Raw genomic sequence first — 25,722 nt, forward strand, 5'->3', positions numbered from 1 at the left:
CAAGGGGGCCCAAAATGAAGGCTAGAATCAGGAGGGAAGTCCGGAAAGCCAGCTGAAAAACATGTTTTAAGGAGGAAATGATCCATTATCTATAATGCTATTTCAAGAAAAAAAACAGAATTGACCTCTAGGTTTGGCAATGTGGACGACATCTGGCAGTGGGGTAGCTTTGGAGCGAGTTCAAGAAAGAATGGAAAATAAGTAGGGACAGTAAGAAAACACAACTCTTAAAAAATTTGCTTTCTACAACAAAGCAGATTATGCAGGAGCTACAAGGGAAAGTGGTACTGGGAGGTTTTCCTTTTTTTTTTTTTTTTCTAAAGCATGTTTGCATGTTGGTGGGAATAATCCAGTACACAGGGAAAACCTGATGATATATGAGATAGGGGAAGCTGCTGGAACAATGCCCTTAGTAGTAGGGAGGAGAGATAGGCTCTGGAGCCAGCCCAGTGAGTTCGTATACAGGTGTCTCTGGGAAAGCATGGACACTGTGGAAGGTAGGTAGATGTCACGGCAGGCTTCTGCGGATTGCTTCTGTTCTCTCAGCAAAATAGGAAGCAAAGTCGTCTGCTGGCAGTGAGCATGAAGGAAGGTTAAGTCAAGGGACTGTTGGAAGCTTGATACCAAATAGCCAACTAGCTTAGGTAACAGAAGGTGGAGGTATTCCAGGCACTAGTAATGGAATAGTCCTACTGGTTGACAAAACCATGTGCAGAGGGGCCAAAGACCTGAGGTTAGGACATGGGAAGATCATCTAGATGGATGACGGAACCAGGAAGTGTTATGGTGGAGGTGGCTCTGGATGCAGTGGGACAGGTGCTGAAATCTTTGATATGTGGATGAGTGACCCATTAGATGACTGCAATGAAGGAAAGTAGGAGTGATGGTCTCTTGTTCCAAGAAAACAGAGATAAGTTTTAGAGAGAAGGGAGGAACAATCTAGAAGGAACAAGTGAGAAAAGTGGGAGGGAAAGGAGCCACCGTAAGAGATACTGCCTATGTGAGATCCCAGCTTCAATCACAGCAGGAAGGTAAAAGGGGAGAACTCATGGCTGAGTAAGAGTTCCACGTGGGCCCAGCACAAGATTCCAGAGCTGATGAGGAGTTGAAGATAGGGTCAAGAGGGCAATGAACTGAGCTATACATGGGTTAGAATAAGGGAGGCGAGGGGGCCTGGGAGTCCTGACATCCAAGCCACACTGTGCACATAAGGCTGTGTGATAGGTGGTAGAAATGTGGGGATCCTTCCAGGAGGAAGCAAAAGTCTGAGACTTTCTCTTGATTTGTGATATGGGCTGGGCCACAAGAGGTACTTTTAGAAAAAAAAATTTAAAGAATATTAAGCTGGGGAATAGACAATAATTTGTCAAGATGTTTGTATAATATTGGATATGAATTATGAGATCCTTTGGAGTCCCTAAATCAGAGAAACTGGATTTGCTCAAAGTGTATTACATCGGGTATTAAAATACTATACCCATGTAGTGACAATATGGCTTGATACATACTACTTTCTCTTACAGAGATGTTGCTAATTCTATTCTCTCTAAAGGTCTTTGCACAAATCATGTGAGAAATCCATTCAGTTAATTTACTCCTGTAACATTTATTGGGTGACCACTCTGCATTAAGCCCTGAGAGGTAGGGAAACAGGTGTGACATACGTATGTGAGTTCCATCTACAGGCGTCAGATGGTGAACACAGCCTCCCCACACCAGTAGGCCACTTTCTCAACCAACAGGAGGGTCATGGGCCCTGCAAGAACTAGATGAACCTTTTGCATCCTAAATTTCCAACCCATAACCTTGACACCTATCCAAGAATTGTTGGCCTCTAATTATAGCCCTACTTTAGGAAAATACAGGAAATATTTGTAAATTGGAGAGAAGGGACCTAAATCCTCTTAACCATCTTGCCTTCTTTCCACTAGGAGCCACTCTTCACACTGATGAATTGGTGAGCTTCCTTCCCTCTGAAGCCCCCCTACTATCAAGCAGTCTTCTCAGCTAGAGAAGAAAGCATGAACACGGAATTTGAGGGAGACCTTGAGAAATAGTGCTCCCATATGCAGTAGTGTCTCTTGCTCTGTGTGCCGTGAGGGCCACTTTAAACCCATCAAGGGACATTCCTCAGCACTGCCCAAACCTCCGGTGAGTGTCCCAGCCATTGCTGTGCTGTAATCCTCAGGGTTGTGGGTAGTGAAATCCTAGGGAACCCAGGTCCCAGAAAATGCACTGATTCTGAATGTCTAATCCAGATTTCATATTCCAAAGGGAGTTTAGCTCTCATGTTACCAGAAATCACTCAGGAAAGAGAGCAAGGTAACATTCTCATTGTTTCATGATTTCTGGATTTTTATTATTAAATATCTACCATAGAAAACTGAACAAAAGAAAAAAAATAGGAGAAAAAGACCACTGGAGAGACAGCATAACATAGTAGTTAAAAACATGACTCTGAAGCCAAAAATCTCAATTCCATTTCTTAATAGCTGTGTGTACTTAAGTGGGTTTCTCAACATCTCTGCCCCAATTTCTCCATTTATAAAATTGGGATAATAAAGGTACCTATCTCACAGAATTAAGGAGACTGAACAAGTTAATATTTGAAAAGCATTTAAAACAAAGCCTAGCACATGATAAGTGCTGTATGTGTTTATAAAACTTTAAAAAAAATCTTAAACTAACAAGGTTAATTTCTCCATGGGTCCTTCCAGTCTCTATCCAGATGGTATACATTTTTTAAGATGTTATAATAGATATGTATGTACAATTTTGCATTCTTTCATTCCTTAACATTATGTATACTGATGCAGTGTCCACAATTATAACCTTTAGTGATTGCCTAAAACAAATTACAAATGAATTGTCCAACGATGCAATCATGAGTGAACCATGGACACTGACACAATGGGTCATAAACTGTCACCTCTTGTTCCACCATCAGTCTCACACTTCTAGGTAATAATCTTTCCACCATTAGTAATCTCATTTACTAATCTTTTCTAAGGTTAATCTTGATCAATAGTAAATATCCCATTCAATACTATTTTTTCTTAAATTCAGATTTAGTATTTCATATTCTGTTCCTTAAAGGACACCCACATCCTCCCTTTACAACAGCAAAATCTGTACTTCCACTAAGCTTCCCATCCATCATTCCAGCTTGATGCAAAACAGTGTATTGTCATTGAAAAACTTCTCCCAGAATAAGGTTTTCCCCTCAACAATGCACTCAGATCCACAAATAGCTGAAATCTCTTGCGAAAAGAAGTCTCATTCCCTACATCCATGTTCCTTAAGTAGGATTCCTGGTGGACCATTAGGGGAGTTTGGAGTTTCTTCACTGTAATTATCTGAGTTAAATAAAGGCTACATAACTTCTGAAAACTTCTTCCAGTCTTCTCATTCATAGGTTTCTTCTAAGAAGATATGTTCTATTGAGTAGTAAGTCTTCCTGGATTCTTACTAAAAAATTTCCCCTTAGTATATAGGCTTTTTTTTTTCTTTTTCAATATGTTACCAAATGTACAATAAAAGAAAGATCTATCAATTCAATTCACAGTTTCTCTTCACTATGATTTCTCTGATGTTGAAGTAGGGCCGAGTGACCACTAAAGGCTTTTCCACAGTCATTGCATATAAAGCGTTTCTCTCCACTATGCATTCTCTGATGAATAATAAGAGAAGAATTCTTACAGAAAGCTTTCTCACAATGATTACATTTGTAGGGTTTTTCTCCAGTATGGTTTCTAAGATGTACAATCAGGGAAGAACTCTCATTAAATGCTTTCCCACATTCATTACATCTGTATGGTTTCTCTCCAGTATGAGTTCTCCGATGTGCAATAAGGTGAGAGCTACAGTTAAAGGATCTTTCACATTGATTACATTTATAGGGTTTCTCACCGGTGTGAATTCTCCGATGAGCAACAAGGTGACAGCTCTGGCTGAAGGATTTCCCACATTTATTACACTCATAGGGCTTTTCTCCAGTATGAGTCCTTTGATGTCTAACGAGGTGAGCCATCTGGCTGCAGGATTTTCCACATTTATTACATTCATAAGGCTTGATTCCAGAATGAATTATTTCATGTTTAGTGAGGGCTGAGCGCTCTCTGAATGCTTTGCCACATTCCTGACAGTTATAGGGTTTCTCTCCTGTGTGAGTTCTCTGATGTGCAATAAGATGGGAGCTCCAGCTGAAGGATTTTCCACATTCCGTACATTTGTATGGTTTTGCTCCAGAGTGAGTTCTTTCATGTTTACTAAGGGCAGAGTAATCCCTGAAAGCTTTTTCACATTCATCACATTTAAAGGGCTTCTCTCCAGTATGCATTCTCATATGGGCAATAAGATGGGAGCTCCAGCTGAAAGACTTCCCACATTCATTACATTCAAAAGGTTTTTCTCCGGTATGAGTTCTCTGATGTCCAATAAGATGGGAGTTCCAGTTGAAAGATTTTCCACATTCGTTACATACATAAGGTTTCTCTCCTGTATGAATTCTTTTATGTACAATTAGATGAGAATTCCAGCTGAAGGCTTTTCCACATTTATTACATTCATAGGGCTTTATTCCAGTGTGAGTACGCTCATGTTTAGTAAGGGCTGAACGATTCCTAAACACTTTTCCACATTTATCACATTCATAGGGTTTCTCTCCAGTATGTGTTTTCTTATGCTGGATAAGGTAAGAGCTCCAGATAAAAGACGTCCCACATTCATTATATTCATAGGGTTTCTCTGAGGTGTAAGTGCTTGTATGTTGAGTAAGGAATGAGTCATACCCAAAGACTTTCTCCCATTCATTGTATTTATATGCTTTCTCTACAGTACCAATTTTCTGATGTTCCATAAATGATGAGAAATAAAAGATATTCTCATATTCTTTGTAATCATACTGATTTTCTCCAATATGAAGTCGCGGATGTTCATTATATGACGGGCTCTGGTTAAAGATTTGATGGCATTCCTTATATTCATAGAGTTTTTCTCCTGTATGCATTCCCTTATGATCACCAAAATGTAGTATATGATTGAAAGATTTAACAGCATCAGTACATTTGAGAAGATTATCTCCAGTTTGTATCTTTTCAGGCTGAATAGGCTGTATGGACTGGTGGCAGGCTTTGTCATAATCATGGTTTCCACAGGTAATCTTATCTGCATACATTATGGCTGAGTTGCACCGCCAGCTTTCAGCATTTGTACCAGGCTTATAGAAATGTTCTATTTGAGAAACTCTCTGAGATGGAACAAAGTTTAAGTTCTGGCTATACTCTGCTCCAAGTTCACAGAATTCAGAACCTCTTTGAGACAGTACTTGCTTTTGCATGAAGACCATTTGCCTCATAGCTGTACTCTGGTTCATGTGATACATTTCTAATTGGTCTTTACATCCTAGGACTTCTAACCGGGAGAACCAAGGATCATCCCATATATATCTTTCCAACTTCATGCTATGGGATTGTTCTTCCTCGAAAATGCTTTGTGTTGGGATCAATGCTTTGCTTTCAAGATTTCTCATCCACTCTGAAAAAATGGGGGGGAAAAAAAAAGGCCATTAGAGCACAGAGAAAAAACTTCTAAGAACCCAATGGAAAAAGTGAGATTTACTGTCCATATTATTGAAAAGGCAAATGTGGACTTTTTTTCAAACAGATGTGTAACACAAAGAAAGACTGTAATAGGGAAGAGGAGGATAGTGAAAAGTGAACAACAAAGAGAATGTTAACCAGAGTTAAGTGTGTACTGGATACTAGTAAAAACCATTTAAGGGGTATTTTCCCATGGAAAGGAAAACCAGAATAAGGGTGTGTGGTAAAGAGTTAACCTCATGGGGCGCCTGGGTGACTAGGTCGGTTAAGCATCTGCCCTCAGCACAGGTCATGATCTCAGAGTTCTGGGACCAAGCCCCACGTTGGGCACTCTGGTCAGTGGGGAGCCTGCTTCTCCCTCTCATTCCCATTCCTGCTCTCTATCTCTGTCTCTCTCTTAAATAAATAAATCTTAAAAAAAAAAAAAAAGTTAACTGCATACCTGAGTTGGTCAAACTGCACATTTCCACAAAGGCCTGTTTCATGACTAGCCTTTGGCCAGCTACAGAAACTGAGGTCTTAGAATGGTCTAGGAGTGTTCTACATGCTTGAGGTCTTGAAGCACGCTGTCTCAGTATCACTAAATAGTTCGTACAAATGTCATTTGCTTTCTTTCTGGGAAACACTTGTTTTCGTTCTGGGGATGTGGAGCTTCAGTGACTACAATCAGTCCTGCAGGCGCTGTGTACCCAAATGTCCAATCCCCAGTAAACACCCTGGACTCCTAAGCTCAGGCAAGCTTCCCAAGTAGATGACACTTCATACATGTTGTCGCAACTCACTGCTGAAGGAATTAAATGTGTCCTTTGCAACTCCACTGGAAAAGGACTATTACAAGCTTGCACTTGGTCTCCTCCGGACTTGGTTCTTGTGTTTTTTCCCTTTGCTAACATTGCTTTGTATCCTTTCACCATAATAAACCATTACTCTGAATATAATGACTTTTGAGTTCTCTGAGTCCTTCTAGGGAATCACTGAACCTAAAGGTGATCTGAGGGATCCCTGACAAAGGACAAAGTGAGTACTATTAAGGTGAAAAAATAAGAAATAACTTGCTTTAAAAATACATAAGTAACCACACCTTCAACTAATGTCTATTTTTATTTTTTTAAAGGTTTTATTAGTTTATTTTATTTATTTCACAGAGAGAGAGAGAGAGATCACAAGTAGGCAGAGAGGCAGGCAGAGAGAGAAGGGGAAGCAGGCTCCCTGCTGAGCAGAGAGCCCGATGTGGGGCTCGATCCCAGGACCATGAGACCATGACCTGAGCCGAAGGTAGAGGCTTAACCCACTGAGCCACCCAGGCGCCCCTTAACTAATGTTTAAATGATTAAAATGTCCTAATTCATTTCTGTGTTATAATATCCTGACTCCTCCCACACATTATGACACCTGTCTCCCCAGAAGAAGGGGATGGGGTTAAGAGAAAGTATCACCAACAAAAGTGAGGGGTCTGTAGTAGTTTCCTATTGCTGCTGTAACAAATTATCACACATGGCAGCCTAAAATAACACAACCTTATTACTTTATAGCTTTGGCAGTCAGAAGTCCAAAATGGCTTTCAATGGGCTAAAAGCAGGGTAGCTTCCCTCTAGAAGTTCGAGGGGAGAATCCAAATCCTTGCCTTTTCCTGCTTTTAGAAGCTTCCTCCATTCTTTGGCTTACAGCTCCTTCCTCCATCTTCAAAGCCTATCATTCTATCCTGTTTCCGTCACCACATCTCCTTTCTGTGTCTCTGACACTCCTACCCCACTCTCATAACGATCTTACGATTACCATGGGCCCACTCAGATAACACAAGATAATCCCTCCATCTACAAAGGTTCTCACGTCTGGGAAGCCCCTTTGCCATGTGAAGTACCATATTCATATATTTAAGATGTGGACATCTTGGGGCGCCTGGGTGGCTCAGTGAGTTAAAGCCTCTGCCTTCGGCTCAGGTCATGATCCCAGGGTCCCAGGATTGAGCCCCGCATCCGGTTCTCTGCTCAGCAGGGAGCCTGCTTCCCTTCCTCTCTCTGCCTGCCTCTCTGCCTACTTGTGATCTCTGTCTGTCAAATAAATAAATAAAATCTTTTTAAAAAAAGGATGTGGACATCTTTTGGGGGGTAAGGATGGCGGGGGGGCTTGTCATTATTCACCCTACCACAGGGTCTAAAGCTACAGACACCTGACAGGCCCTACATCCTTGTCCTCTTTCTCTAGGTTTTTCTTCTCTCTTCCCTACAAACCGTTTCCTTTTTTTTACTATCCAAGTCTGTTACAAAAGGAGCTCTACTCTGCTTGAGAACTTGTATTTATTACCAATTTCAAGCTTAGCTCCTAGAAGTTAGGGAATGATCACCATACAGCTTTTGAATCCTTCCAAAAGGAACTTTAAGAAATAGTAGCTGACCAAATGAACAATTCTTTTTTTTTTTTTTTTAAAGATTTTATTTATTTATTTTACAGAGATCACAAGTAGGCAGAGAGGCAGGCAGAGAGAGAGGAGGAAGCAGGCTCTCCACGGAGCAGAGAGCCGATGAGGGGCTCGATCCCAGGACCCTGGGATCATGACCTGAGCCAAAGGCAGAGGCTTTAACCCACTGAGCCACCTAGGTGCCCCCCAAATGAACAATTCTTGTCCAATTTTATATTCGATACTTGTGGCCTGAGTATCCAGAAGCAGAGACAAGACAACAAAGTAGAGTCTAAACTGCAAGTCAGGGACGCCTGGGTGGCTCAGTTGGTTGGGCAGCTGCCTTTGGCTCAGGTCGTGATCCTGGCGTCCTGGGATCAAGTCCCACATCGGGCTCCTTGCTCGTCAGGGAGCCTGCTTCTCCCTCTGCCTCTGCATGCCATTCTGTCTGCCTGTGCTCACTCTCCCTCTCTCTCTCTCACAAATAAATAAATAAAACCTTTAAAAAAATAAAATAAAAAAAAATAAACTGCAAGTCAGAATCTATGTGAGGAGAGGACTTCTGAACAGTTATGGACAAAACACACAGTGTATCACTGAGACACTGTAGAGATGTACATGGTGGGTGGGTGGGAGGCTGGAAAAGGAGATCAGCACTGATAGAAGCAACCCAGGAAGGTTTCACACAAGAGAAATGACATAAGCTCGGCCTTCGAGCCTCACCTGACTACAAATAGACTGCTCTTAAATGGCATGAGCTAGTCAGAAAATGAGAAAAAATAAGAGAAAAAACTGAAGGTCTTGAAATCTAGTCAGAGTTATTGAAAAGGCTACTCTAATCACTACAGATTTACTGACAGAGACCTCATAATGGAAGATACCGCCTAAGGTAACTGATAGTAAGAATTTACTCATTAACTTGAGCTGGAATTTTGTAAGGAACCTGAGAATTGGTGGGAGCTGAATGATAAAGCTGACATTTCAGAGGCAGAAACTTTTAAGAGGAAGAAAAGAGATTACTTCTTGGAGAGGAAAGAATGGGAAGTCAGGATGACTTCTCAATTCTAGCTTAGGGGACTCACAGAAGGCTGGTGCCAGGGATATGCATCAAGAAGAGGGGAAAACCATCTAGAACAAAGAGATGAGATTCCTGATTTCTCAAGACTAAGGAGATATTTGAGACGGTTTGCAAGATGGTAGAGGCGTGAGGTTGGAGGCTTAGGACGGTGGCTCCAGATGGTAACCCAGAATGGTCAGCAGCAAAAGTGGCAGAGTGAAAGCTTCCAGAATTCATGAGCCCTTGATGGAAGGTTTCAGATCTCAATGGAAGCAACTGATGAGACTCCAAACCAGCCCAGTTCATTAGAATGGATGGGAGGACACCCACCTTCAGGGCTAAGAGCAGGCTACGGCACAGTGTTAAACTGAAAATAGCAAGATACAGAACAGTGTCTATCACCATCTACTTTCAGAAAGGTGAAAATAATCATAATCATTGCAGTTGTATAAAGAAACTGGGAAAATAGTGCAAATTAAGACTGATTATCTGGTGCAAGATGTCAGTAAAAATGGCAAAATAAGGGCCTTTGAAATTTCACCATTCCCTAAGAGCAACCACAAAATGTAACTGCCAGAATCAAGTTCCTCAGAATTCTATAAATTAACCAAAGTCTTGAAGCAGCTGAGGGAGTTTATTCAAGAAAAACAGCTGTATTTTATAACAGTGAGCTTTGTGGCACTGCAAGTTTCCCTTGTCCCATCTCTGGCTCCCCAGCTCCGCAGCAGCCTTGGAAAATTACAAGTCCATATTTCTGGTACCAGAGGGAATAGAATGAAGCTGGAGGTTTCCCAAAGCCTCATACCCAAAGAACAGTCATTATTTGACCTATTTGGTGGTTCCCTGGGAGACCTCCCTTGAAAGGTTGTCACGGGCTAGGACACTCTAGAGAGCTGGTATTTGTTAAACATTTACAGGCAATGTATTAAAAAAGTCACTACTGCCTGAGATGATGGGAAATAGCTGAAGCAAACAATACACAAAACCAAGAAGATTTGTAAAAAGCTGCGGGTTAAGATGTTCACAGTGCTTTGAAAAGTTCTAATATATTCCTGGGAATCTCAAAGACCCATAATCATTAAACTATTACAGGTCAAAGAGAGAATCCTGAAAGCAGCTAGAGAGAAGAAAATCATCACATACAAGGGATCTTCATATGATTAACAGTTCATTCCTCTTCAGAAACCACAGAGGCTAGAAAGAAAAATACTGTCAACCAAGAATTCTGTACCTGGCAAAACCTTCCTTCCAAAATGAAGAGGAAAGGAAAGCACTCCCGATAAGCATCACCTGAGAGAGTCTGCTGCTAGCAAACCTGGTCTAAAAGAAATGGGAGTCCTTGACATTGAAATGAAAGGACACTAGACAGTTAAGTCAAAATACAGGGCACCACAGGGTGCCTGGGTGCCTCAGTCGTTAAGCCTCTGTCTTCAGCTCAGGTCAGGATCCCAGGTTTCTGGGATCAAGCCCTGCACCGGGTTCCCTGCTCGGCGGAAAGTCTGCTTCTCCCTCTCCCTCTGCTGCTCCCTGCTTGTGTTCCCTCTCTTGCTGGGTCTCTCTCTGTCAAATAAATACATAAATTCTTAAAAAAAAAAAAAAATACAGGGCACCGATAAAGGTAACTACATAGGTAAATGTAACATGACATTACAAATGCATTTTTTGTTTGTAACTTTTTTCCCTATCTTATCTAAAAGACAAAAGCAAAGCAATAATTTTAAGTCTATGTTGGACATATGAGGCATGTAATTTGTGACGATAACAGCATAAATGGGGGAGTATAGAGATATACAGAAGGAAAGTTTTTAGACACTATAAAATTAATGTTATTAATCCAAACTAGAGAGTTATAAATTCAGATGTTAATTATAATTGCCAGGGCAACCACTAAGAAAATAGCTCAAAAATTTATAGGAAAAAAGTGGTTACCTTTGTATGTGCCCTGTGTGTGTCGGGGGTGTGAGAAGAATAATGCAGATAACAGCAGCAAAAGTAAATGAAACTTTTCAGCTTATTCCTTTGATGTAGCTCTGGGTTTTCTGAGCCACGTGAATACACTACCTATATAAAAACCTTAAAAAATAAAAAGAGTAAGAGTCTGTGACTCCTTGCTACAAGTTTGGCAATAAAGGAAATAAAAATTAAAAAGCAGGTAAGTGAATGAGGAATCATCGAGAAAGGGGCAGCAGAGAATATGAGAGGTACCAGGAGAGTGGATGGCAAGGAAAGAAAATGCAGCTCATTAAAACTGTTACCTTGTTAATAAGGTGGCCATCTTTGCTCTGTATCAACAGCTGCAAAAAAGTCAATACATGGGATAAAGCTCCCTGGAGAGAATCATGACTGTCTGAGGAAGGTAACTCCTCGTGGCCTCAGCCCATTTCTCAAACAAGGAAGGCTCAGAGGAAAGTTCCTTGCTCCCAGCTGGGGACCGCCCTCACCTGGACCAGTGCTTTGAGGATATGCCTGTTCCATGGACCATGGCTCCTCTCCTTGCTCCAACAGAGAGATGACCTCCGGCTTGGCAATGTGATTCCCTATGCATGGAGGGAAAATACAGCTTTGTAAACTGCCCTTGCCTAGTCTTCCAAGTTCTCACTCGGGCACAATAAGCAAGCAGTCTCTCTCATTTTATGCTTTATAAGCATAAGGAATTAGTCCCTGAACATCAGGGCTCAAGATCATCTCAGTCCTTCTGAGATGCCCATAAGGCCTTTCTTTTTTTTTTTTTAAGATTTACCAAAGAGCGTTATTGGTTGTTGGTGGTGTCAACCATTGCTATTTTTTTTTTTACTTGAGATAGAAATGACATATCATGTAATCTGTTTCAGGTATACATAATTCAATATTTGTATACTTTGTGAAATGATAATAATAAATCTAGTTAATATTCATTAGCATAGTTGCATCCCTTGAGCTTTTAAAGACCGAGCAGCACAAAGTACTGTAGTGGAAATCGCTTCATTTACTCAGGCAGCTCTGCCTTACCCACAGACAACAGATGCCCATAGGTCTCCAGCATCACATCGCGGTACAGGGTTCTCTGAACAGGGTCCAGCTGCCCCCACTCCTCTTGGGTGAAATCCACAGCCACATCCTTGAAGGTCACTGGTTCCTAAAAGAGCATACATGTTCCTGCTCAGCCCGCTGCCACATCCTCCCACGTTCTCTGGGGATGGAGTGAGGCTGACTGTACTGGGGAAGAGACAGGACAAAGAGGAAGTGTCCTGGATGTGTTCAGTACTGTAACTGATGTGGGCCAGGTTCCATTGGGAGCCACCCGAGGGCCCTGTATTTGGGATGGACTCTTAGGGAATTAGCTATGCGGGCCCCTACTAACTACAGTGAAGATGAGCAAATCTCTCCTAAGGCTCTTACACCATTCCAGTAATACCGCCTAGTGAGGATGGGATTAGCACAAGGGCAGTGCCCACCTTCCTCTCTGGAGATGAAGATACTTAAGGGCAGGACCAGGACAAAAGCAGACCACAAGCACTGGGCTGGAGTCTGCCCGACGTGGATTTTGGACCGGGATAACTGATCTAAATGTTTACAGGCTGTCCTCCTGACCACTATCAGGAGGTTTCCATTTCCAGATCTTTCCTGTCCCAAGGACTGGAGCTGGGAGTGAGACAAGTTTGAGCAAAGCAGCCCAGGCCAAAGAGAATCAGCAGCAGTTGCTGTCAAAAAGCACTTGAGTTCTGGGGGGCCTGGGTGGCTCAGTGGGTTAAGCCTCTGCCTTGGACTCCAGTCATGATCCCAGGGGTCTAGGATAGAGGCCCACATCGGGCTCCCCACTCAGTGGGGAGTCTGCTTCTCTCCCTTCCTCTGGCACTCCCCCTGGTTGTGCTCTCTGTCAAATACATAAAATCTTAAAAAAAAAAAAAAAAAAGGGCATTTGAATTTTAAAATGTTCCAACTGAGCTCTTTGGGAAAAAAAGAAGCAGGAATTCTCACTAGAAAACTAGAGGGAAGATGAATTATAACCTAAGTCTGACTTTTGCAATGAACACATCTCTCACAGTGCTCTTTCTAAGATTTGAGAAAGAGCGAGAGAGCACACCTGCAAGTGAGGGAGCACGAAGGTTGAGGGGGGAAGGGGGACAGGGAGAAGCAGACTCCCCACTGAGTGGGAAGCCCGATGCAGGGCTCAATCCCAGGACCCCGGGATCATGACCTGAGCTGAAGGCAGACGCTTATAGACTGGGCCACCCGGGCGCCCCTCTCATAGTGCTCTTAAGCACTCTGTTATCTCGGCGAGTCCCGGGTGGAGTGCAGTATGCTCTCGCTTGTGGTGGTGGGACTGAGCCGTGCATCATGGGTGCCAGGTTAGAATCCCCATAGGCCCTGACAGCTTCTAGGTCCTCCCCTCCATCTGCAAACTGGCTTTCTGGTCTCCCTCTGGGTCAGTGAATTTCCACTCTGAGTGTCCTCTGTGAGCCGCTACCCATGCCTGCTATGTTACTGTCTTTCCCACAGCCTTCCTTTCTGCGCCCCACCCCCACCCCCAGCCAAGGCTCCCAAACTGGGCTCATCTCTGATCAGGGTCAGCTGTCATGACTGGGTCCTCAGTGCATCAACTTGTACTGTCAGGCTCAACCACTTCACACAATGCTTGGCTTAAAACACAGAACGGATTCTGCTGCAGTGATTCCATGATGGCAAAATGCACTTAAAACTGCTGGGCACAACCTCTCTTAGGGAAACTATGCCTCACCTTGGACTCATCAAGGCCAATACCTTGGTTTTCTTCTACAGACCTGCCTAGGTCTCAGTTTCCTTGATGGGTGATGTGTCTATGTTTTACATAACACAAACTTTAACTTAAATGTAACATTTGGACAGAGAAGTGCACAAAGCCTAAAGGAGCTGAAACCACAAGCTGTGTCCTTTCACAGAGCAGTCACACCCGGGCAGCGGCTGGGAGCCATGCTGTCCAACCAGATGCACCTGCTGTGCTCACGCAGACCGCCTCATCTCCCCAGGGGGCGGCATCTACTTGATGGCTTCCACGTTCACCCATGCTTAACAAGGTTCAAGGCCACAGACTGGCAGCCATGAAGCTGGTGAACTGGGCCTCAGGTCAACCACCAGGAGAACCACCCCTCCTAAGATTCCAGTGGAATCCCTGTGCACAAATTTAAAAACGAACAGATGAACTACATCTAAGAGTCACTGAAGGACTGAAATCATGAGGGAGTGATTCCGCAACCTTTAACTAAACAGTGGACACGGGCAGTGATCATCAATGACTGCTAAATCACACATGGAAGGCAGACCGGGAACACGCCTAAATAACACGAAGACTAGTAGGGAGGCAGCTACTGTTAGCCTGATAAGTCACATCACCCGAAAATGGGATCCCAGACATCCTGTGCCCCCTGGTGCCACAAGTTAGGAAGGACTCAGCACCACCACTGATGTACTCTCGCCCAAAATATGGGACCCGAATCTACTCAGCCCTCCAGTCCAGTGATCAGTTACAGGAGACAAAGGGAAGAGGAACTCACCCAATGGCATCAAGATAGCAAAATCAGGCAAACCAACAAGACAAGTGACCTAATTTCTTCAGTATGTGACGCACACATAGCGTGTGTGGTCCTTTTTTGGATCCTCATTTGAACCAACCAACCATAAAAGGTATTTAGGGGACAAGTGGGAAAACTGAACACTGCCTGAGTGTTAGCTAATAATAAGGAATCACTGTTAATTTTATTGGGTGTGTAAAGGTACTGAGAAAGGTATTATTTTCTAAAAATTATGTATCTTTTAGAAAGACATACGTAAGTGTTTATAAGCAAAATAACAGAATAGCCGAGATTTGCTTTAACATATTCCAATTTCTGAAAAGTGTCAGGATAGATGAAAAGAAAGGCAGGAAGTTGAAAGCTGATGGTTGTCGTTACTGAACAGGGTGTCTGTAATAATGCCGCCGACCAAGAGATGTTCACATCCTAAATCCCAGAACCTATGACTGTTATCTTACTACGACAAAGGGACTTTGCAGAGATGTGATTATGTTAAGGATGTTGATTTGGGGAGCTTATCTTGGATGAACCAGGTGGGCTCAGTGTAATCACAAAGGTCCCTGCAAGTGAAGGAGGGAGGAGGTCGAAGTCAAAGCAGGAGATGAGACACTGGAAGCAGAGGTGGGAGTGATGTACAGGGAAGATGGAGGTGGGGACCAGGAGCCAAGAAATGCAGGTAACCTCCAGAAGCTGGAAAAAGCAAGGAAACAGATTCTCCTGGAGCTTCCAAAGGGAACACAGCCCTACAGAGCTCCCCTGCCACTGCTTTCGTCTGTGAAAAATGTTATCATTTATTGACATCCAAAGGGGAGAAGACATAATATATGCCAAAGAGGTATCAGCGGGAAGACAGAGCTGGCCAACTGCCAAAAGCCTACAAACCCATTTTAGACTTCTGAGCTCTAGAACAAGAGAGTAACTGTACTTTTTTTTTTTTTAAAGATTTTATTTATTTATTTGACAGACAGAGATCACAGGTAGTCAGAAAGGCAGGCAGAGAGAGAGGGGAAGCAGGCTCCCCACTGAGCAGAGAGCCCAATGTGGGGCTCGATCCCAGGACCCTGAGATCATGACCTGAGCCGAAGGCAGAGGCTTAACCCACTGAGCCACCCAGGTGCCCCTAATCTGTACTTTTCTAAACCACTAAGTTTACAGTGATTTGTTACAATGGTAACAGGAATAACATAAGGTTCAGATTCCACCTTATGGTTGGAAAATCTCCCAAAGTTTTCTAAGAATGGGAACTACCCCGAAGAGGCCACTGGCATGCGGTGCTCCACACACTGCTGCACGACGGGGAACAGAGGAAAGTGTGGCAGACTAAGGAAACAGCGGAGCAGATCTCAGCCTCACAGGTCAGGAGGGGCTACGCTGGAAGAGGTTCCCAGGTGAGGCTTCGGGCCCTGAGCTGAAATGATAACGGTGAAGGCAGGATGGGGGAAAGGGAGGCTGGAAAAGGGGGGTCTGTATCCAGGAGAGCTCTGCCTGGTGTCCCACCTCCCGACTGGCCACTCCACCTTGTGGGCAACATGCCCACCTGCCGCCCTGCACTTGCACTTGGGCAACACAGCCCACACCCTTCTCACACACAAGAATGTGGTAGGTTCTAAGGCTGCTCAGGTGACCAGCAACTCCAGAGCTGAAATCTCTTCCACAGGACATGGGGTAGGGAGGTCTGTGGCCTGAGAGCCAATGCACACCCGGGAAACCTGAAGCACAACCAGCTTGATGATCCAGACCCAACCAGGTCCATGGAGCTTAGAGTGAGACCTGTCGGGAGGCAGATACACAGACACACAGACACACACACACACACACTCACACACACACACACACACACACACACACGAAGGGAGGCTAATTGGGAACCAGAATGGCTCAGCCACAGCAAAGCAGGGTGCTCCAAGACGGCCTCACCGCGCTTTCCTTCCAGACACAGGGACCAGAGGAGCCCTGGATATGTGAGGAACAAGTGCAGACAGCTGGAAAGACCAAACTCAGGGACCAAAACAAAAACAGAACAGAGGCAGCAGCTACATCCAACTTTCAATGACCTGCAATTCCATTTCCCCGACTGGAAACGTCAGTTATAAAACAGGCCAGGATGCTATGAGAGGGGCTCTGAAGGAACAAGAATTCCCTGAACACGAAGACGCAGCCCTTGCTTCAGGAGGCCCACCACCTAACAGAAGGCCTCAGAAACAGAACAAGTACAAAGGAACAGGACAGATTTTTTTCAAATACAAGAGTTCTTAAAACAAGAAACAAAAATACTAGCCACAAGCAAAGACATACATGTTTGATAAGAATATCCCGGAAAGGGGCGCCTGGGTGGCTCAGTGGGTTAGGCCGCTGCCTTCGGCTCAGGTCATGGTCTCAGGGTCCTGGGATCGAGTCCCGCGTCGGGCTCTCTGCTCAGCAGGGAGCCTGCTTCCCTCTCTCTCTCTCTGCCTGCCTCTCCATCTACTTGTGATCTCTCTGTCAAATAAATAAATAAAATCTTAAAAAAAAAAAAAAGAATATCCTGGAAAACATTTAACTGATAAGACACCACAGAGTTAAGACAAGCTATAGACTGGGAAAAGACAATTCACATAAGGCAAAGATTCAGGATCCAGAATGCATGTAAAACGCCTGCATATCATCAGGTCAGAGACCACACACATCTAGGAACGAAAGCAGATAGACAGTCAGTGACGACATGGAAAGATAATCTCACCAGCAGTCAAGCAAGCACGAAGGATCACGCTGTACCTTTTCAGTCTTGAGATAAGCAAAAATTAAAAGACCCGACACTGCAAAGTGGCAGCAAAGATGCAGGGAAAACAGGCACTCTTCCGCAACAGCGACAAGAGGCTTTGTACCTTCCAAGAGCCACGTGGCAGCACTGATCGTATTGAAAACACACACACCCTGACACTAAGCGTCATTCTACTTCTAGGGGTATGTCTACATTAACAAGTATGTGTGTGCGCCCAGTGAAATGACAAGAATGTTCACACCGCTTCTCCTGGAATAGCAAAACTGGTGGGGGCAGGGAACTTCTGAGCCCATCCATGAAAGGATGAACCGAGGGCGAAAGGAATGAACTTATCTCTCACACGGATGGACCTTAAAGGTAGCCCTGAATAAGCAAATAAAGGTGTAGAAAAGCAGGTAGGAAAAGCACTGCCTTCAAAAAAAAATGGGGTGCCTAGCTGATTCAGTCAATAGTGCATGAGACTCCTGGTCTCAGGGCTCTGAGTTCGAGCCCCACATTGGATAGAGATGACTTAAAAAAATCTTTCAAAACAGGGGCGCCTGGGTGGCTCAGCGGGTTGGGCCTCTGCCTTCAGCTCGGGTCATGATCCCAGGGTCCTGGGATCGAGCCCCGCATCAGGCTCTCTGCTCAGTGGGGGGCCTGCTTCCCCCTCTCTCTCTGTCAAATAGGTGAAATCTTTCTTTTTTTTTTTTTTTTTAAAGATTTTATTTATTTATTTGACAGATGGAGATCATAGAGAAGCAGGCTCCCTGCCAAGCAAAGAGCCCAACGCAGGGCTCGATCCCAGGACCCTGGGATCATGACCTGAGCCGAAGGCAGAGGCTTTAACCCACCGAGCCACCCCGGTGCCCCCAAATAGGTAAAAACTTTAAAAAAAAAAAAAACAAAAACAAAAAACCTAGAATATTAGGGGCACCTGGGTGGCTCAGTCGTTAAGCATCTGCCTTCAGCTCAGGTCATGATCCCAGAGTCCTGGGACCAAGCCCCAAGTCAGGTTCCCTGCTTGGCAGGAAGCCTGCATCTCCCTCTCCCACTCCCCAGCTTGTATTCCTTCTCTCACTATCTCTTTCTCTCTGCCAAATAAATAAATATCTTAAAAAAAAAATTACTATCTATGTGATATTTGTAGGAACAGATTATCTACATATGAGCATGAAAATTATGTGTGAACACACCAAAAGCAGTCACCCTGTGTAAGCGCGGCAAGAGAATCTAGCTGGAAGGAAAACGAAGCAAAAATAACATTAACCGTTCATTCAGAGTAATGGAGACCATGTTGGGTTACTTTTCATACTTTTCTGTAATTATCGATTTGTCTCAACAAAAGTTTTGACCAAGTATTTCCAGATTTGTAGATGTTATCAAAGTGGAAGTGATCATGGACTGCCAAACAAGGAAAAAAACACCCCCAGCTGAATGTTAGGGCCCACAATTCATGGAGGCCTTGAAGATACAGAAAATGCAAAATCAAGACTGGACATGAAACAGAAAGAAGGGGAAAGGGGGAAGTCAAGGACCCAGTCTCAGGAGCTGTCGGGACAAGAAGGACCCCAGCAGCTAGGAGTGAGCTGTTCCACTCCCACGTAACCCTTACCTGAACTTGCACTTTACAGTAAACATCTGCAAGGAGGACTCAAAAACATCTCACCCAAATTTCCTGTAATCATGCTTGTGCACTGCATCTGTCACATATGTCTGAGCACGTACCGGGGCTCTCCACAGCACTTTATGGAATCTGCTAACCAGCCGCACATCTAAACCACGGGAGGGCTTGAGGGAAGGTGCACAGGGTGTTGGGATGGGTCTCAGATCCTGCATTATCTGAAACCACGGACGGTTGGCCCATTCATGGAATCTGGGGAAATTCAGATGGGGTCTTTGGCATCTTCAGAATTTCATTAATATTTAGTGCAGCTCTTTGCAGGGAGGGCAAACAACTCTGAGGAGTACTAGATTACTGTCATGGGCATGTTTACCATGCAGAAAGCACTGGTGGACTGTTACACAGGGGTTTGAGAGTTTCCTTATTTGAGGAAGCTGGCTGGAGTTTTTTTAAATGGGATATTATTATTTTCCCTATTCTTCAAATAATGGGATCTGAGCTCCCACTAGTTGAAAATTTCACTAACCAACATGTTCCTCAAAAGGGACTATTCAGATAACGAGGGATGACAGCATTTGACGTTTTCACCAGGTGAGTGCTTTATTTCAGTATTTAATTTGGAGGAACAATAGAGGGATATGGAGCTCTTGTTAGTGTTCCTGAAGACCTCGCTTAATACAAAACTCACATGATTCAAGTCTTGAGTTTCCCACAGTGAAAAATCCGAAGTAAGTGTGGGGTGGGGGCCGGGAGTATGTTCTCAGAAATCACAACTCTTCAGACATTGGAGGGTGTTGTCATTTTACTTCTCCATTTTATTTTCTCAGCATTAACTCTAATGATTATTCTCAGAAACCCTCACATAAATTAACAGTAGAGTGCAGCCCAGTGGTTATTAAGGCTTCTTCACAATATTTCATTACAGCTAACTCTGTTCCCAAGGAACTGATTCAGGGCCCACCTTTCAGCCTAGCTTCACTGCTGATTCTGTTACAGAATCTAAACAGGACTGTATTATCACAGCGGCAGTGAACATCACGGTCACCCAAGTTCTGATGCCAGACAACCACCACTCTGCATCACGTGCTTCAGGCCCAGCTGCCTCCCTGGGATGGCAGTGCTGCCCCGTGGGAGCAGCGTGCTTGTGATGCGCTCTGCCAATCAGCTTTGAATTGTGGGAGATTCCATTACATTTTTTTTTTTTTAATTTGGGGGGAGGCATAAAGTTGAAATTTTATTAGTATTTTTATATCTCAGTATCTTGTATTTGCTTGATTCATTATTTTAACTTAGAAAAGAAAAACCTAAATATAGTAATGAAATTATTTTTCTTCATCTTTCATAGTAGTGAGTCAAAAAGGTAAATGTGAATTTCATGAATCAGGATGAAAATCTCTCTTTTAGAAATATGGAGGTAACCCTAAGGAACCAAAAAACATAAGTTAAAAATGGCTGCCTCTGAATCACAAAAAGAAAGTGTTGATATGTACAACATAAATGATCCTTAAAAACAGAAACCAGACATGAAAGGCCATATATTGTATGATTCCCTTTATATGAAATGTCCAGAAAACAAAAATGAAGAAAGTAAATTAGTAGGTGCCAGGGGTTGAGGGCAGTGGGAACAGGTACTGACTACTAATGGGTACAGGATTTCTTTTTGGGTTGATGAAAACGATCTACAAGTAGATATTGGTTGGTAATAGTTATCCAATTCTGTGAATATATGAAAACTCACAGAACTAAGGGTGAACCTATGGTATTTGAATAGTATTTTTTAAAAGTTGTTATAAAAAAGTTTTGTTGGGTGCCTGGGTGGCTCAGTGGGTTAAGCCTCTGCCTTCAGCTCAGGTCGTTATCTCAGGGTCCTGGGATCGAGCCCCATATTGGGCTCTTGCTCAGCGGGGAGCCTGCTTCCTCCTCTCTCTGCCTGCCTCTCTGCCTACTTGTGATCTCTCTGTCAAATGAATAAATAAAATCTTAAAAAAAAAAAAAAGTTTTGTTTAGGGCATCTGGGTGGCTTAGCTGGTTAAACAACTGCCTTCAGCTCAGGTCTTGAACCGGAGTCCTGGGATCAAGTCACTCACACATCGGGCTCCCAGCTCCATGGGGAGTCTGCTTCTCCCTCTGACCTTCTCCACTCTCCTGCTCTCTCTGTTTCTCTCTCAAACAAATAAATTAAAAAGTTTTGTTTGTTACATCCTGCTTCTAATGAAGAAGCTGGGCAAGAGAAAAGGGAGATGTCACCTTTCCAATACCATCTACTCTGCTATCCTATTTCCTGCCACCTTTCCCGTGTCAACTCTGCTATCCTATTTCTCTCAGGAGCCATCCTTATGCTCTTACAGTCACAAAGTTCCCCTGCTGTCACTCCCTTACACCTCTAAAGTCTTCTCCTAGGCCCTGGTCACACGGACACCTGAAATGCAAGCCTGCTTCCCAGAGCCCCCTTCTCCCCACACTCCGGCCAGGGACACCCTTCCAGCCATATTTTAGACACTCACACCTCCTGCTCCCAACGCTTATGAGGCTCTTTATTACCACCAGGATGGCCCTGGCTCTGCAGCAGGCATTCAGGGCACGGCAGGGTTCATCCTAGCCTCTCCATCCTAAATTCTGATTGGGGTCAGCCTTCACCCAGATGCTGGTCATGAAATACCCTCGCCCCTGCCACACACCAGTGGTGCTATACAAGGCCAGACCCCTGCTTACCAGGCTGATGAATCCCTTTTACCTCTTGGTGCAAGTGTATCATGTCTCCCGGGCAGCCTCTCTCCCCACAATGGAAGGATTCCAGCTGCTCTGAACCCCAGAGACTCTATGCAAACCCACCCACTTGTCAAAGCATTAGTTGGGCTCGGCTTCGCCAAGGCTTAGGGCCTCCATAAACATCTCAGGCTCATGTCCTGAACCCCATGTACAGCACCAGCAGGCCATGAGTCTCAGTAGCCAAGTGAACCATCTTGGAAAGGGAACAGAGAATTCCTCAAGACCAGGGCTTGTCCATGTTCCTGTCCCAGCAATCAGGGAGCTCACAGGACAGCATCAAACTGAATGAGGCACTGAATACATGAGGTAGGGTGGGAGGAGGAAGGGGGGCTGCCGGCCAAAGGGGTAGCCCCTCCGCCTCCAGAACAACACATAGCAGAGCTGGGGCTCAGGAATGGGAATAGGCTGGTTGATAATGTGGCTCCAAGTCACAGAAAACTGTTTAAATTCTTCCTGAATGCTCAGAAAGCCATAAACTTTTGGCCGATTCCTTCTCTGCCCAAACTCTAGCTGTTATAAAGTGATTAGGATGGCAGGGGACAACCCGGACACCTTAGGGAAGAGCACAGCCCTTCAGGAAAAAGCAGAAGCCCCACTTCACCTGGATTTGGGCTTTTGGGAGCCCAGTGGCCCTCCTCTCCTCCTCGGCATTCTCTTCCACATGGCAGTCCTGAGGACACAGAGCTGGGGAGGAAACAAAGTCACAAAGGCAGCTCTCTCTGCAATAACTATGCCCACACAAGACCTTCCTCCTGGGGGGGGGGCAGGTTGCTCAGGGAGAGCCAGTTCCTGATCTTCTCTCTCGGGCAAATGAGAAGACTCACCTCCTCATTTTACAGATGAAGGAAATGGGGCTCAGAGAAGATAAGGAATGTGCCTAAACATGAACCCTGCACTGTCCCCGTTTGCTCTGAGGCACTGTCTCTGAGAAGCAATGTCATTCACTTCTTCTGGGCCTGAGCCACAAATGGCCACACATTTATTCTCATGCACCCCATCCTGGAGCTGTCACCATCACTTTATCTCCCAGTGGCATGTTCTGATCCTTTCCTGTTCCAGCTCTGCACAGAGACAGATCCGGACCAGAATCCCTCCCCTCCCACCCCCGCTCTAAACCCCCGCCTCTGATTCCTGGCTGAGGAAGGACAGTGCTGAGAGAAGCCAGGACATAGAAGCCAACATGGCCAATGGCGACACAGGGTCTTGACTCACCCCAGGAGGCCCATGGATCAACAGCCGCAATTCCCCCAATTCCCCAGGACTGGTCCGTAAGGACACCTGCAACAGATCAGGTTAGGACAAGTAAAGGCAAGGCACTCTGACAACAATCCTAGTGACTAAAGGCAACAAAATGGAAAAGGAGGTCTGTCTCACTAATGGGTGTAACAAAGTTCCATAAACACAGCCCAAGGGCACGTGACAAAACCCAACATAATAAGCTAGATTTAAACCAGAAATTCACAGGTAAGTCATTATCAGAAAATCTGCTGTGATGTAGCCACAGAACAGTTAAGAACAGAACCCCTTAAACAGCCAAAGAGATATCTAATAAAATGTTTAACATTACCTAATTTTTAAAAATAGTCTTAGTAAGGCACTCCCTTGACGTCTTTATGGATAAATAAGTGAAACCTCACTTAAAGATAGTATACCGCTGACATCACACTACTTAACAGTTTTTTTTTTAAAGATTTTATTTATTTTATTTGACAGACAGAGATCACAAGTAAGCAGAGAGGCAGGCAGAGAAAAAGAGAAGGAAGCAGGCTCCCACTGAGCAGAGAGCCCGATGCCTGGGCTCGATCCCAGAACCCTGGGATCACGACCTGAGTCAAAGGCAGAGGCTTTAACCTACTGAGCAACCCAGGCACCCCTTAACAATTTTCTTAAATTACATGCCAATGCTGTAAAACCAGAAACAAAAATAAAGCTAAAATATGTCAGTGGTAGAGAAATTCTGAATGAATGTATAACTGTCTAAGAAATCCCACAAATCACTAGAAAATCTCTTAGAACTAATGAGACATCTTAGGACTATAAAATATACAAAAATTACACAGTGTTTTACAACAAGTTTCCCTTTTCACCAACAACCAAATTGTTTTTCTTTAAACGTCACTCAGTTCTAATTCTATACCAAGACCAAGAGACCCCCTCCAATCCCCCCAAACACCTGGCCCCTGCCCAGCTTTGACCCCTGGCTGCAGCAGGCTGCTGCTGAGAAGGCCCAGAAGAAACAGAATTTGGACTCACCCCAGGAGGGCCACGGGTTTATGGCTGCCATCTCACAGGATCAATGTACCAGGTGCCTGCGCAGGTGCACAGGGCCAGGGACTCCGGTAACTGACGGAATACAACTGCCGTACCAACCTAATGACAAAATGGAAACCACAAAAGCGGTCCTTTCTCTGGAGAAGATCCAGAGGGAACAAAGACAGCTTATAGGCAGAAGGAAGAGCAGACTTCTGTAAGCATTGTAAGAAAACAGAATTTACGTGTCAAAAAAACAGAATGAAGAGTGAGATGATTAAGCTGAAGAAAGAGCACAATCCGGGCTGAGAGGGTGGAAATTTGTCAATGGCTCCCAAGAGACAGCCAATGACAACTTCGAGGTAACTTTTTGGTGATTCACAAAAATTACTGTAATATCTACTTGCACCGCCCCCAAAATCAGTGGCTGCTTAGACCTGGGGGTAGGGAGGAATGCGGACGGACCGCTTAACGGGTGCAGGGGTTTCTTTTGCGAGGTGATGAAAACGTTCCGGGATTAGATGGTAGTTTTTTCACTTCAATTCTCTAAATGCACAACAAAACCAGTGAATCCTAGTCTACAATGGTTAATTTTATGTTATGCGAATTTTATCTAAAAGGAAAGGAGGGAGAGAAGCAAGAAATCAACCTGCAAAACCTACCAGACCCAAGGCTGTCGTGTTTCCTGGAGCCCAGACCACAAGCTCCGGAGGTTCCAAGTCTTTGTGCAAGCCCCAAGACCTCTCTGAGGCCTCCAGGGCCAACTGGCAGAGCTCTGCGGATTCCTGGGAGCGCGCTTAAAGCACCAGGACGCCTACTGGGCCCCCGGAACACCGGGACCTGCTCCAAAACTCAAAGTAGGCAAACTATTCTGCACCGCTGTTTGCAACTTAACGAAGTCCGCCGTCACTGCAAGCGTCAAGGAAGCGAGGCCTGTTCCCCTCCCGCGTTCGAAGCTGTCCTTCAGCGCCTCCGGCGAACCCGCGAGGACGAGAAAACACCCGCTGGGGAAAGAAAGGTGTTCGTTCCCACTAACGGCCTCAGAGGCGTCCTCGTCACCTGCTGCCCCGCCTCCCGCCCAATCTTCCTCTGCAAGACCCGGGGCGGACGGGATGCTCAGGAGCCCGTACAGGGAGCGGCCGGCCTTACCTGGTTCGCGGCTCCCGGCCTCCCCGCCCCGCGAGCCGGTCCCCGCCGCTGGGACAAGCGAGTTAGCAATCTCGGGGGCGCTCGGCTGGGGGCGTCCGGCTTTTGTTCCGCTCCAGGGTTCGGCCCGGCGGTGCACCTGGGACCCTCGCGCGCGGCAGCGGAGACAAAGACGTGCCCGGCCGGCCGCTGAGCCCCGGCGCCAGGGCCGACGTGCAGGGCTCCCCCGGGCGCGCCCAGCCGGCCCAGCGCGGCCGCGAGCCCGGAGGCGGGAGAACCAAGGAAAATGGGGGCGCGAAGCAAGCACGGATAGGGCAGACGTGGAACCCGCCCTCGCACCGGGCCGGTCCCGCTGGCAGGCGCCGCGCCTTTCCGCTCGTTCTCCCGACCCTCCTAGCCCTCAGTGGCTGCATTGGCAGCAGCCCCACCGCCTCGGCGACCGCCTCACTTCGGCGGCGGACAATGGCGGCCGCTCCCCCGGCGTCTAAGAGGGCGCACCGCGCGGGCTCCTGGGAGTTGTAGTTCCGGGCGGTACGCTTCCGGTTGGTCCGGAAGCGTCACCACCACAGGTACCAGGAGCATTTCCGCCTCGCGTCCCGCCTTCGCGGCT

The 25,722-nt window shown here is 45.3% G+C and overlaps 1 protein-coding gene across 8 annotated transcripts; it reads right to left on the bottom strand.

Annotated features, from left to right (window-relative positions):
* Positions 1-1,590: 1,590 nt before the first annotated feature.
* Positions 1,591-25,227, bottom strand: ZNF606 (zinc finger protein 606). 8 transcript variants are annotated; one of them, XM_032847625.1, is made up of 7 exons: positions 22,929-22,964; positions 22,318-22,400; positions 15,103-15,143; positions 12,044-12,170; positions 11,497-11,592; positions 11,311-11,349; positions 5,448-5,535 (listed from the first exon to the last, which is right to left on the bottom strand). In XM_032847625.1, exons 1-6 carry the CDS (start codon positions 22,940-22,942, stop codon positions 11,315-11,317), a joined length of 396 nt encoding a protein of 131 aa, XP_032703516.1. In that variant the 5' UTR covers positions 22,943-22,964; the 3' UTR covers positions 5,448-5,535; positions 11,311-11,314. The 8 variants fall into 8 exon arrangements, with proteins under 8 accessions (XP_032703512.1, XP_032703511.1, XP_032703510.1 ...); XM_032847626.1 differs by lacking the exon at positions 5,448-5,535 and adding an exon at positions 9,789-10,249; XM_032847627.1 differs by lacking the exon at positions 5,448-5,535 and adding an exon at positions 10,709-11,128.
* Between the last annotated feature and the right edge of the window lie 495 nt (positions 25,228-25,722).

The sequence above is a fragment of the Lontra canadensis genome, unplaced genomic scaffold, assembly GCF_010015895.1.
Source record: "Lontra canadensis isolate GAN:19392208 unplaced genomic scaffold, GSC_riverotter_1.0 scaffold191, whole genome shotgun sequence".
Lineage (NCBI taxonomy): Eukaryota > Metazoa > Chordata > Mammalia > Carnivora > Mustelidae > Lontra > Lontra canadensis.

Excerpts from the sequence above, each read along its gene's own strand:
- ZNF606 (XM_032847619.1), bottom strand. Across the intron at positions 15,144-22,317 it reads TCCCAAAAGCCCAAATCCAG|GGACCTTTGTGATTACACTG; the intron begins GTGAAGTGGGGC and ends CTTCACTTGCAG. Across the intron at positions 12,171-15,102 it reads GCCCACCTGGTTCATCCAAG|GAACCAGTGACCTTCAAGGA; the intron begins ATAAGCTCCCCA and ends ATGCTCTTTTAG.